Source organism: Exophiala dermatitidis, assembly GCF_000230625.1.
Source record: "Exophiala dermatitidis NIH/UT8656 unplaced genomic scaffold supercont1.4, whole genome shotgun sequence".
NCBI classification, from domain to species: Eukaryota; Fungi; Ascomycota; class Eurotiomycetes; order Chaetothyriales; family Herpotrichiellaceae; genus Exophiala; species Exophiala dermatitidis.
This window is the reverse complement of record NW_008751649.1, coordinates 2869519-2881711: the sequence shown is the minus strand read 5'-3', so window position 1 is coordinate 2881711 and position 12193 is coordinate 2869519. Positions and strand designations below refer to the sequence as shown.

Below are 12193 nucleotides of genomic sequence, written 5' to 3'. Positions count from 1 at the left end.
GATCAATCTTGTAAATCTAGCCTCGATTTGACCCTGAAAGTATTTTACACTGCCCACTTTGGCCACTCTTTGTCCTGTCGAATGTAATCAGAAAACACAGTGTGATAAAAGCCTGCTGGCACACACATCAGGATGGGTATCTCGGAAAACGTCCAAACAAAGCCATCACTAGTCAAACAGTGCCGTCCTCCTCACAATACCTAGGTAGTGTCCTTTGGTTTGACAGAACGTTCCGCCCTCCAGTGCAGTCGGACAAAGGGCCGCTTCTTGCTAGCCTGGTGCTGGACTGGTCCGCGCGAAGGTAATGCGGTCTGGTTTCCTTGAGAAAACAGCACCAATAAGAACAAAATCCCCCCCAATCGGCCGTATCAATTTCGTAAACTCCTCTGTCGGGCCGGTAAACTCCTCTGTCGGGCCGGTAATGCTAAGATATGGTAGATGCTGAACGCTTCGAGAACGCCGCCAAATGAAAATATTGTGACAAGAATAAGACTGATGATAACAGTCTCGAGCACACACACGGCCAGCTCCTCTCCTCTCCTCTCCGGTTCGCAATCATCGGCTCGAAAAGCTAGAAGAGGTGCTAGGCACGATATATGGCACTTGAGGGTGGGATGGAAACACCTTGTTCCGTACATGTTCCAGGATTTTCAAGTCTTTGGCCAGAATAGGTGAAATGTTTTCATTCTCCCGTAGAATGCCGATAGTGCGATTATGTAGACGCTTAAGAGTCTGCTCATCGACCAGAGACCGAAGGGTCGGGTGTGGCGAGGTGAAGACGGCGTAGAGGACAAGCATGTTGCCAAATTGCCTGTTTTTGTCAGCTTGCTATCACGAACCTCAAAAGGAGCATACTACTCACGCATGGGCTGTGCCAAAGATGTTGGTCACAACGAGACGGCGGGGGACCTTGTCAAACACGGTGGTACTACGAATGGCAGCCTGGATACATATTCTGGCGCCGCGCAACAGGTCCTCCATTTCAAGACTCGAGTCATTCGGCAGGAATCCTTGGGTGTTGCGTTGCGAGCCCATTGGGGAAGCGAAGCCAGGGGCTGGCGAGTCTGATTGCCGCTCTCGGTACGCCGCCTCAGCTTGCTGGAGAGCATACTTCACTGCTGGTCTCCATATGATGTATTTTGCTCCATAGTATTTCCCTCGCATGCGGGCAACGTTGATGTTGGGACTCTCATGATCTTCGTCGTCCCAATCCCAATCGTTCAGCATCTTTCTCCAGTCTTCCAGGTTCTCGTCCAAGATTGACATAATGGTGGAACTGGGCTTGGATTGCGGGTCTTTGGACGCCCGGTATAGTGTAGAGTGGATGCTGTTCATTGTCAACCGCAGTTGAATTTGGTACGAGTAATATCGTAAGATGTCGTCCTCTCCACTGGTTTCGGGAATTGGCTCTAACGTAAGCTTGGTGGGCATTTCTTTGTGGTGTGAACTCTCATAGCGGGTGATACCACTCAAGGGCAACTGCATCTCCGCTGCAATATCGCTCTCCAGTTGCAAACAGGACCAAAATGCGAAGTTGATCAGATTTCGGCGGGCCGGCTTCATGGTCTTGTTAACGTAGGGACCCGACTCGATGAGAATCTGAGCTGCCATGCAGGCTTGGTGGATGTAGTAGTAGCTAGGGATGATGCGCGCCAGCTGTCCCATGTACAACCCTGCGAGAAGATTGGCTTGAATGTGCGAGACATCATGACCGCCGGGGTGTTCCCCGAGAATGTCGGCAGCTTTGGCGAAGTAAGCGAGGCCGGGGATCGTGTCTATGTTTTTGCCCTGCGGATTGGCGGGACTGGGAGCGCTGACACCGTTCATACCATTCAGACCGGCCTGAGTATTGAAGGGTGAGGTAGGAGCTGACATTGGCATCGGTGGCACGGGCAAATCGCTGTACAGCGTGTTATTGTACGGTGTCGAAGTCCGAATGTTAGTTGTCGGTGCTGGACCCGGCAAGGGATCACGATATGCTGTCACCTTTCCCAAAGCCATGACGAGCAGTACTATAGCATTGGCGATCGAGTGTTCAATCCAAGGGGCAGTGTTCGGCACTTTGGCAGGAACGCGGTTGCCTAGAGGAACTTGCGCGCGGAATTCATCGACGGAGGTTGGTGAGTCTGTATTTTCTCGCTTACGCTTTGTTCCGATGGCGGCCGCGGCAGGCTGGGTCGCTCGAAAGTCCCAACTATACTTCCGTTTGAAGGTGTGGACCATGTGTTTTAAAATCTTTGGCTCAAGGAATGGATGTAAGATGTGGATGTTGTCCAAGAAGCTCTTGAAATACCGATCCACGGCCTCGGCATCCAGCATGAGCCCACCGTGGGGGCTCACACCGCCAGGGTGGTCCCGGGCAGAATGGCTCTGGCTGGACGGCTGGGGTTGATGAATCTGGCCACTGCCCCAAACCCCATATGGCGAAGGCGTCATTTCCTCGTCCATCCGTCGTCCTTCAGACGACGAACTACCTGCGGGACTTGGAGCTCCTTCATGGCCGTCGGCCTTGTCATCTCCTTCCCCGCAGCCGTATAATCGTAACAAGCCCCGGTTGGTCTCTTCGTCCATGACATAGGAAGGGGTAATTCCTTTCGGCACTAGGGCCTTGATCGACGGCCATGACAGGAGATTCTGCGCCGCTGTTGTGTGCTTAGCAGGCATAGAAAAATCCATCGCGTCGGCCTCGGAGTTGGAACTCTGGGTCCGCAATTCTGCGTTGATCATTCGGCTCGAATGCTGGCCAGAAGCGCGTGGATGTACAAAGGAGCCTTCGAGACTCGTCGATCGCCGCAGGGCTGAGGAAGCAGCCTCGTCCACTACGGGAGCTTTCATTGATTGAGAAAATTGCGGTTGCTGTTCTTCTGGCACCCCAGCCACGGCTCCCGCCACTTGAGCTGCACAGACTTTGTCCAAAACCTGGAGCATGCGATTGATCTTTTCATCCTGAGCATTGGAGTGTGACACCAATTTCTTCACGCTCTCGGTCAAACTCTCCAGCTGAGTAGTGATGGCCAACACGTGTTTCTCCGACTTTTGAGGGGGAACATCTCGATAGGAGCACTTCAAGCCATTGTCCTTGCAGTGTTGACACTCAGGCCGGCCTTCATCACATTTGGCTTTGCGCTGACGACAGGAATCGCATGCCTGTGCTGCTCTGACTGGTTTCCGCCTTTGGGCGGCATTGTAGGGGTCGTAGTAATACGCGCTGGGTGGAGGAGGCGGCGGTCCTACCGCAGGCGGGCCGTACTGTGGAGGCGGCCCAGCAGGTTGGCCCGGCATCATCTCATGACCTGCCGGGGCGTGGAGCGGCGGCTGGTGATGTCCGTTCGGTTGAGCGTCGACGGCAGGATACGCATGACGCGCTCTGTAGTCGGCAGGTGCCGGGGGATAATAGGGAGGCTCGTGAGGTTGGGAACTCACTGGGTGATAGGGAGGCTGATGAGCGTCGCTGGGAGATCTCGAGGGGCCTGATACACTGCCGGGGCGCCCATATGCTCCTGAGTCTGGAGGATAACCAGCGGATTCCCGCCCTGAAGGACCAGGAGGTGGTGGTGGAGCTTGGTAGGATTGAGGCGGAGGTGGGTAAGGCGGCGGCTGGTGCGAGATATCTGGAGGAGGTGGACGATGTTCGGAATGATCATTGTAAGGCGAGGGCGTTGGATTCCACGCCGGAGTCGGCGGTGGCATCGCTGAGCCCGGAGGAGGGGGAGGATAGCTGTGTAACGGAGGAGTCTCGGCTGGCGGCATGCGGTGGATAGTGGTTGGTGGTGGAGGTGCGTAAGGATTGGCCCGTTCGTGCTTGAAATCCACGTCGCCCATCTCATCCATTCTCGGCCTTTGATGCTATGCGTAGCGAAAAAGCCTGTACCTCCCTCGTCTCTAAACCCAAGAAAACGTGGTACAACAAATGCGGCATGACCTACGCACGAGTCTAGCAGAATGCGCAATCAACGGGAAAGCTCATGGCCAACGGTTGTACAACGCATTCGCCAGGCCGCAGAATCTTGCTGCTGTCGCACTCCTTGGATCCCGTGTGAGCGAGCTTCCAGACGTTCAATTGGTAACAGCAACGATGGCGGACGAAGATGTGGCTCGGTTCGCAGCAAGGCCGGGCTTGCAACCTTCCCACGGACTTTGCTGTCTCTTGCCTCGAGAGCAGACAAGCAGGGACCCAGTGCTTGTTAAGCAGGCAGGATCTCGATCGGGTTGTAGATGACTTGATTACAGGCCCAGGATGGCGCTGTTGCTGGTGGGGGAAGGTTGACAAACAACAAAGGAAGCAAACAAATAACCCGCCCAAGTGATGAAGGAAAGCACAGATAGTAAGCAAACAGCAGCGGAGGAGACCCAGACAGGTCAAGTCAAGCACCCTGTAGGGATGGTAAAGGATTGAGGCCGGTCGAAATTGTTGTTACAGACTTGACCGCGCGGGGTTCGGTGGAAATGGGCGACTTTGTTGCCGACGCCTATTATTGCGAGAGGATTTGAATCCGGTCGAAGAACGCAAGCGCCGGTGAACGAGCCTCTAGATATTGGGCAGCAATAAACGGTCTGGACCTGAGGCAGCTATGGCCTGCTTGTTGGGAGTGTGGTGAGAAGAGAGCAATAGATCTCCCGAGTGTGCTGGGATGATTGACGGTGTTCGGAGCAGCGTGGGGAAAGCCCAAGGCGGAATTGTGAGGCGACCAGGTCGGCGGGTATGTAGCCAGGGTTCTCGAGAGCTCTTTCTGGGTATGATCACCGCCTTCAATGTACTCGGAGAGTCCTCGCAAAACCCGAGACAGGGCGAAAGTCGAGAGGGAGAAAAAGGACGGTCTGCAGACGTTGATCACGGGCGAAAGAAGGAAATCAATTGAAGGGCAATAATAGTACGAGAGGCGATCGATGACGGGCGGTCGGTCGGTCGGTCGGCTCTCTCTGGTCGAAATGGAAGATTGTGATGGGATAGATAATAGCTAGGGGGAGTCGTAGTAATAGACGCAGTATAGCAGCGATGAGATGCTAGCAGTTCCCTAGTCCATGGATCCGTTTTTTTCATCTCCCGTCGGTCAAGCTGGTGGACGGCTCCCAGAGAAGCCAGGCAAGCAGGCAAAGTGGCTTTGGGGAACCGGATTGGCGGCGGGCAGAGGGGTGAGTTGAGTGAGTGGGTTCGTTCGTGAAGGGCGGTAGCGACCGACAGTGAGGCAAGAGAAACTGAGGATCCGACTTGGAGAACGGACGCAGGGTAGGGGGGGACGGCCCTGGCAGTCTGGGAGGCTTGTGGGCGGTGCCCGGTGGGGTCTGGAGGCACGGAAGACGAGGGTCTGAGGAGTCTCTCGGGACACCCTGGTCGATGGGCTCCCTGTTGAAGTGTCTGTAGTAGCTGTCAGTCAAAGGCTAACTCGCCTCTGGGCTCCTCCGGTGGCCAGGGGGGAACAACCCAAGAGAATGGTACGCAAATGAGCCGTTTGAAGCCAGACCTACGCATCGAGCCTGTCAAAAAGGCTCCTAAGGCGCTTTGGGGCGGTTACTGGTCAGTTTGCTACCTAGCGGTGGAACCCTCTGTGCGATTCCTTCCGATGGCAAACGAGACGGGGCGCCGATGGAGTCAAACTTGGTGGGCGGTCCGAGGCTGGCTTTTAGCTGGAGGGCTAATGATGGCTAGAAGGAATGGTGAAGCAGGCAGTGGGCCGCAGGCGGAGCTGTTCAGGTACAACTGTAAGAGTCAGTGCAATAATGTTGTAGACGAGCAAGCAGAAAAGACAAGATGAAGCGGTATGGTGCGAGACCTCTTGATAGACTATCGAGCTTCAACATGAGATACTTGCGGGCAGAGCGTCGCCGGTGGGTGGAGGTGGCATGTTGTCGATGGGATGATCATGGTCAACTCGAATGAAGCGAGTTGAGTGAATGATGGAGTGATGGTGGTGGTGATACTAGTACAGCAACCCTGCCATGCAGTGGCAGTCAGTCATGCTGACTCTACTTTTTCAATATCAAATTGATGATGTTGCTCAAGTCAGTTAAGCTATTATTGTGAAGCACCAGAGCTTCGGACCACTGCTAGTAGCACCAGGTAATTCAGGCATTACTACCTAACGGCTAACTTGAGGCTTTCTTTCGTCTAGCACTAGGTATGAATTGCAGTGTCTGTCTACAACAATTATTGAGGGCGGTGGATGAGAGCTCCATGTGAAGGCGACCGCACAATGCGGGAACAAAGCTGCTGCCAGTGGTGGGCCATTCCTACAATCCAGGGATGTACTCCTGCCAGTATTAGTATGGTCGGTGCCAGGTACAAACTGAATGCTCTCGCACCTACAGTCCTACCTACTGGTACCTTACGGAGATGTCCCAGGTACTACCTATACTGCAGTCTACCTACCAGGTAAGTACCTAGGTAGATACCTACCTTACCTAGGTACCTAGGTAGTGTACCTGGTTTCTCATTTAAGTTGGAGTTAGGCGACCGTGGAATTTGGCCGCGTTCTCCTACTGCTGCTGTTCAACTCCCACCTTTCCGCAGTCTCGGGCTCCCCACTGCTCTACACCATGACAGCCCGAACGTTGCGACCCAACCTGAGCCTGATCTGAAGATCATCAAATGTCCTGCCCAACTCCTCCTCCAACGACATTATTGAATCCACCTCTGTGCACCGCTGATCGCACACCCCGACGCAACAAAGTTTCGATGGAAGGATGACGGACCGGCTGGGACTTCCCGCGCCTCGGGACTCTCGGATACTAGAGAGCACTAAACAGCCAAAGCCCAGGCCACTACTGTGCGGCACTACCCTTCCTCTCTCCAGAGCACCGGCAGATGGCGAAGGACGCACGGGTCAAGAAAGCAAAGAGAATATTATGACCGCAGCCTGAGGACACCGTTTTGACACTTTCTACAACAGACGAACGTGCACAGGCCCTGTTTCGGCGGGCCTCACAATTGTAAGCCCACGACAAGAAGCCCCCATTCGGTGTGGGTAAGATGCACCGCTACGAGATGTCCCCAACCAGCAGATCCTCCATAGCAGTGGCCGATCCTCCTGGCAGTCGTAGGCTCGCTTAACCAGTCTGATACTCGCATTGTGGGAAGTCTACACGGAATGCTACATATCAATCTCGAAGCCAGCCATCTCGACAACCACAGCAGTACTAGGTCCTCATCCTGAAACACGCCTCGTTCTGGTCCCTACGACCTAACCTTTTTTCGGGACTTGGCCGCGACAGCAAAGAACGCGAGGCTGCAACATGGCTTTCCTGTTGGCCATACGTTGTAGGGCCATCTTCCCCGATCGCTGAAGCCTTACGTGCTGTACCACCCCTCGGAGCCGTTGTCGACTTCTCTCGGCAATGGCCAAATTCGGTCTTCGCTTCCACCAATGTCCGCTGCGCCGGAGGTTCCAGAAAACAACCAATTCCTTCTGTCGGGGCCACGGCCTGCTAAGCGGATCCCAATCCAGGGAATTGCCCATTATTGTCCGTAAAACTACCTACTGCCACACAGCCAGTGTCTGGAGCTGACGAAGAGATCGCGTTGTCTTGGGGTCTTCCTCCCAAGATGAATGACGATTGACACACCCAAAATACGAGGTGCATAATTTCCCGGTTCAAGTTGGCGCCCAACCAACCATCTCCTGGACGTATAACCCTGGCACTGCTGCCCTCTCGATCTCCATGCCTAACGATGCGCGAGTCGGTCATGGCGTGTCAGCGCCAAAGGGTGCACCATCTCGGCGCTGGAGTCCACCTGCGCAAAGCAACCTCAAGGCCGCTTCTGCCCTCGGTATCTTGGAACGACTCACCATCGGTCGTACATCAAGCAGAACAGACCATGGTCGGCTGACCCTTGGAACCCCGTTGCTGCAACACCTTCTAGAAAAAGCCGCAGCAGATACCACCACCGCGACTAGCTGCGGCTGCTGAGACTTGAGGCACCACTGCACTACTACTACACTGTCTTTCATCAGCCCCGTCGCTTCGTCGTTGCCGTCTTCCCCCCGGCCATGGCGCCACGTGGTGTGGTGGTGCAAAGACCCGAGGGCGCGGCGCAAAGGTGAGCCGGCCTCTGCACGGTCGTCGGCCTGGACGTGTCATCCACCAAGGGCACACGCTGTGGTAGTTACTCACACACCGCCACGGCTGCGCTCGACTTGTTGGACGCTTGCACACATGCTTTGGACCACCGACACGGACGCGGCGCGACGTTCCGTTTCGCGCCTTCACCGAGCGCCACTTAGTCTCCTAATTACTGTTCTTTTAATTTCTTCCTTCCTTCGGCTCGGAGCTTCCTACAGTCCACAATGGACACCTGTCAGATATGCGAGTCACTGCATTGCACAGTCTAGCATTGCGTCTCGGATATGATGCTCGCTTGAAGCACATGGCTTCCGGTTCCAAACCGTCGTCGCAAAATGCTACGGTGGATGGGACTGGCATTGCCAAATCACTTGGCGAGGGGCAGTCACCATCTTCTCCCTACTGCTACCCTCTCGTGGCGCACCAGGTCAGATGGGAATAGCTTGACCGCATGTTTCAGTCTCAGAAGATATGATTCTTCAGAACCATTAAAATGCTCTGCGCCACGGATAGACCCACGATGATGGTTTGCTCGCAAAACGAATCTGATCCCACGTTGATGGGGCAGGGCGGGCCCCACGCCCCTGGTTTTCCCTTTGTGTTTCCATGCTTCTCTGGCCTTGCCGAGATGAACCACATGGCCCAAGGTTTCGAGCTGAGTTCTCTTGCACTTCCAAGCTATGTAACGACGCAACATTTGCAATGGCTTGTCCATATCCGACTGTGTTGTGTTCAAGGCTCCGGATTGCACTTCGTGACGAGTTCAAGAGCCTAGGCAACTCTTCTACCTCCGTCGGCAACTGACGTCGGGCATCGATGCTACGCGACATGAACGATCGACAACGTTGGGCGAGATTGGACCAGGAGCCATACGCCAGGAGCGAATCGCTTCGTTGTCGCCCTGCTCTACATGATCGTAAACGGCTACTGTAGGGTGTCTGGACACATGCACACACCGCCCGCCCTTGTCGTCGGCGTTTGGTCTGCAGCAGCGCCCAGCCCTTGCAGCATTGTAAAGTCTGCTCACTTTGGTCGCAAAACAGGAACCAAGTCTAGGAGATCAAGGACGCGCCTCACCGCTTCTGTACCCGGCGGCCATGCGGTTGCGAAGCTTAGGTCCACGCTTGCACCATTGCAATGCATAAGCTATGCATGTTCTGCAATGTGTTCGACGAACCAGTAGCGCTCGACTGAGTGCCGTAATTCGCCATGGTAGACAGCAATGCTCTGCGTGGCCCCCACGCGACTTGGTCTCGATTCATACCGCCAGCTGTATTGCGAAGATCCGTCGAGTCCTCTTGGCTTATCTCGCGTTGACGGCCACGCGAGCACGCAAGGAGCGAATGATGGAGCGATATCCATGCTGAAAATGCGAACGATTCTCAACAAGAGCCACCGGGAGTGACAAGCCTCAACAACCATTCGGTACAGCAAGACCAGTATTAGGAGAGAGCATGCACATGCCAGCAATCTGAGTCGAGGAGCGTGTTTCTCCTTCCATCCCAGCCTTAGCCTGTGTGATGATCACAAAATGGGAGCTTTATGCGCCGGAAATGTTGCTCAGCAATTATGCTACTGGCTGCCATGGCCCCGAAGTTCTGTTCATTGGAGAAATGATCAGGACAGATCGAACCGCAAGCATCTGGAACATAGCCTGATGACCAGGCTACTTGGGTATGCAGTTGGGGGTGTCGATCCGGTCCTAACCGCCTCATTCACCCAACGACACCGACCATTGGATACGATCCCAGTATGTGCACCAGCCATCCTGTCGATATGCCTCCGGGGTTTTGAATCCTTCCAGCCTCTCATACCTACCTACCTAGTCACAGTGGCAACAGGTCTCAAGTCACAAACTAGATCGGACGTGTGCTACTCCGGAGGCCACCGATAGCTCCAGATGTCAACATGTCAAGCATCAAACAGTGAGTGCACTGTGCAGTGGGCAGTATCAATATCATTGACAAACTGATATTATATCCCACGGAACTGCTTCATTGCCCTACAGTTGCTGCAGCGTACCTACAAGTCATGTTCCTCTTCACCTGTCACATGGGTAAGTAAATGCTGACCGCCAGTCTGGATGATCGATTCCGATCCCCAAACCTTGTGTCCAGCTACTTGTACCGGACAATTAAACCGTCCAGTTTAGGCACACCTTGCCGAGGAAATCGATACGGTCACTACGATCGTTTGACAGCTGTCAAACTTCAACACCGCCTTTCGATTGTCCGCGGCGGCTGCAGTGCGGTGGCAGGGAAAAACAAGGCAAGGCAAGGAGGGAAAATTTCAATTCTGTCCCTTCCCTTCAAGTCCTTACAAATCATGCTCTAGACTGCTGACCACCCTCAGCTTTGGTGTTCCAAAAATGCCGTCCAACAGCTTTCCCAATTAAAATGCATTGCATCGCCAGCCACACCCGCGGCCGCATACAAAGAGGCTGCCATGCGCTCAGCTCGTGGCAGCCAGCAGCAGCTTTGTCGCCAATCAAAATAATCACTCCTGTAAGGTTCAAGGTTCATGGTTGAACTTCCGGAGGTTGATCCCAAACCCTTGCTGCTGGCCACCACACCCGCAAGGCCGCACTGCATCGAAGGGGCCGCCCTAGTGCAAACTTTCTTAGATGGGGGGTTCTGTCAGTGCCAGTGCCAGTTGACAGCTCTCCCCCCACCAGCCGTCCGCCCACCGCCCGGCGGCCCCAGACAATGTCGGAAGGCCCAGTTGGCGATCCGAAATCTCGGATCCAATATGGTTTTACCACAATATTAACGTTTCGCGCATTTTGTTTACTTTTTTAAACAGAGCCCGGTGCCTCGTTGGTCGTCGACTCGACAACTTGAAGCGTTTACTAGTTATGGACAGTAACTACAGCGGATGATCTTTTTTGAGTTTTCTTTTCTGGGGAGTCTCATTTCCGTCCCCGTCGGTCTTCGGCTCGGATCTGAGGTTTGGTTCTTGCCGAGCGACCACGACCGTCCGAGGAGAAGGTAGTGATTGCAGTGTCGAAACCCAGCGAAGTCTGCCTCAGCTTGTCATGTGGCCATGCTTGTGTCACACAGAGCACCTACTAATCACCTGTAGGTTGGTAGCACATTTCAGTGTGCGACAACCCTTCCTCTTCGGATACATACAGTACATACCCGGTCTGACCTGACAGAATATACTGTCCTGCCAGTAGTGTTCAAGAAGGGTGTCGCATCGCCCACTCTGGTGATACTACTGGTACGAGTATGCCTCTATCAATCTATCTATCACTCACTCACTCACGGTGGAGACAAGAAATGGAATATGACGAGTCCCCGATCTTTATTCCGCATTGTTACTAATTAGTAGTCCGATAGATTTACCACTGTAGGCCGCACGCCGGTCCATACCATACCGAACCATGCCGCTGGAAGTGGCAGTCACTAGGTGGCAGTCGCATTCAAATGACTGTACGGACATCCGGCGGAAGTATGATCTAGGATCAAGGAATACTGTGTAGGTACCAACACAGCCCTATACCTATTTACCCACTTACCTAAGGTACTAGGTAGGTAGGTAGCGAAATTCCGAATCAAGTGAGATCCATCCAGTGCACGATAGTAGTAGATGTAAGCTGAGGCTGGGCTGGGCTGGGCTGGGCTGGGCTGGAAGTGCTGACATACTGCATGATTTGTCAAGTCTGAGGATCTCAGTGAGTGCGACAGTACCTAGGTATCCTTTGAATATGCTGCTGTGCCCGTACACGATTCTGTCTTCTTATCTGCAAGCGTTTAACTGCAGTGAATATACCTAATGATTCTGATATTGCTTGAGGGGATATGGAACCCATTAGGTAGAGAGCCTGCCAGTGTTTCATTACACTGCAGTCGTGTGTTATATTTATAACACCTAGGATCTTATTCGAATCTCTCTCGCAGCTTGTAGCCTCTCTCTAGTCTCTTTCACAGTAGGTACATAATCCAATATTTGCTGCAGTCGTGTAAGCAAAAAATTGTCCGTGTCGGAGAGGTTTGACGATGAGGAATTAACAAGTCAATCAGCTGCACAGGCAATAGCAGATACCTACCCAGGTTGGTAGCAGGTCGTGGTAATTGGAACACTTAAGAGGTACGAATTCAGCTGAAGTGAAATTCAGTTCGTTTGTACACTC

At 53.6% G+C, this 12193-nt stretch overlaps 4 protein-coding genes across 5 annotated transcripts; 2 read left to right on the top strand and 2 right to left on the bottom strand.

The window, feature by feature from the left end:
* Window positions 1–555: 555 nt before the first annotated feature.
* Window positions 556–3831, bottom strand: HMPREF1120_05352 (uncharacterized protein; the record flags this gene model as incomplete). The annotated part of the gene is made up of 2 exons (XM_009159523.1): window positions 556–811; window positions 863–3831. The coding sequence occupies 2 exons, from the start codon at window positions 3829–3831 to the stop codon at window positions 556–558; spliced, it is 3225 nt and encodes a 1074-aa protein (XP_009157771.1).
* An 18-nt stretch (window positions 3832–3849) lies between these two features.
* On the top strand, window positions 3850–5015 carry HMPREF1120_05351 (uncharacterized protein). Its single transcript, XM_009159522.1, has one exon. It carries the CDS (start codon window positions 3911–3913, stop codon window positions 4217–4219), a length of 309 nt encoding a protein of 102 aa, XP_009157770.1. The 5' UTR covers window positions 3850–3910; the 3' UTR covers window positions 4220–5015.
* A 1249-nt stretch (window positions 5016–6264) lies between these two features.
* HMPREF1120_05349 lies at window positions 6265–11689 on the top strand. 2 transcript variants are annotated; one of them, XM_009159520.1, is made up of 4 exons: window positions 6265–6370; window positions 6448–11280; window positions 11400–11538; window positions 11591–11689. In XM_009159520.1, the coding sequence occupies exon 2, from the start codon at window positions 9590–9592 to the stop codon at window positions 9950–9952; it is 363 nt and encodes a 120-aa protein (XP_009157768.1). In that variant the 5' UTR covers window positions 6265–6370; window positions 6448–9589; the 3' UTR covers window positions 9953–11280; window positions 11400–11538; window positions 11591–11689. The 2 variants fall into 2 exon arrangements, with proteins under 2 accessions (XP_009157768.1, XP_009157767.1); XM_009159519.1 differs by having other exon boundaries at window positions 6448–11286.
* On the bottom strand, window positions 8206–9791 carry HMPREF1120_05350 (uncharacterized protein). Its single transcript, XM_009159521.1, has one exon. The coding sequence runs from the start codon at window positions 8886–8888 to the stop codon at window positions 8547–8549; it is 342 nt and encodes a 113-aa protein (XP_009157769.1). The 5' UTR covers window positions 8889–9791; the 3' UTR covers window positions 8206–8546.
* Window positions 11690–12193: the final 504 nt, after the last annotated feature.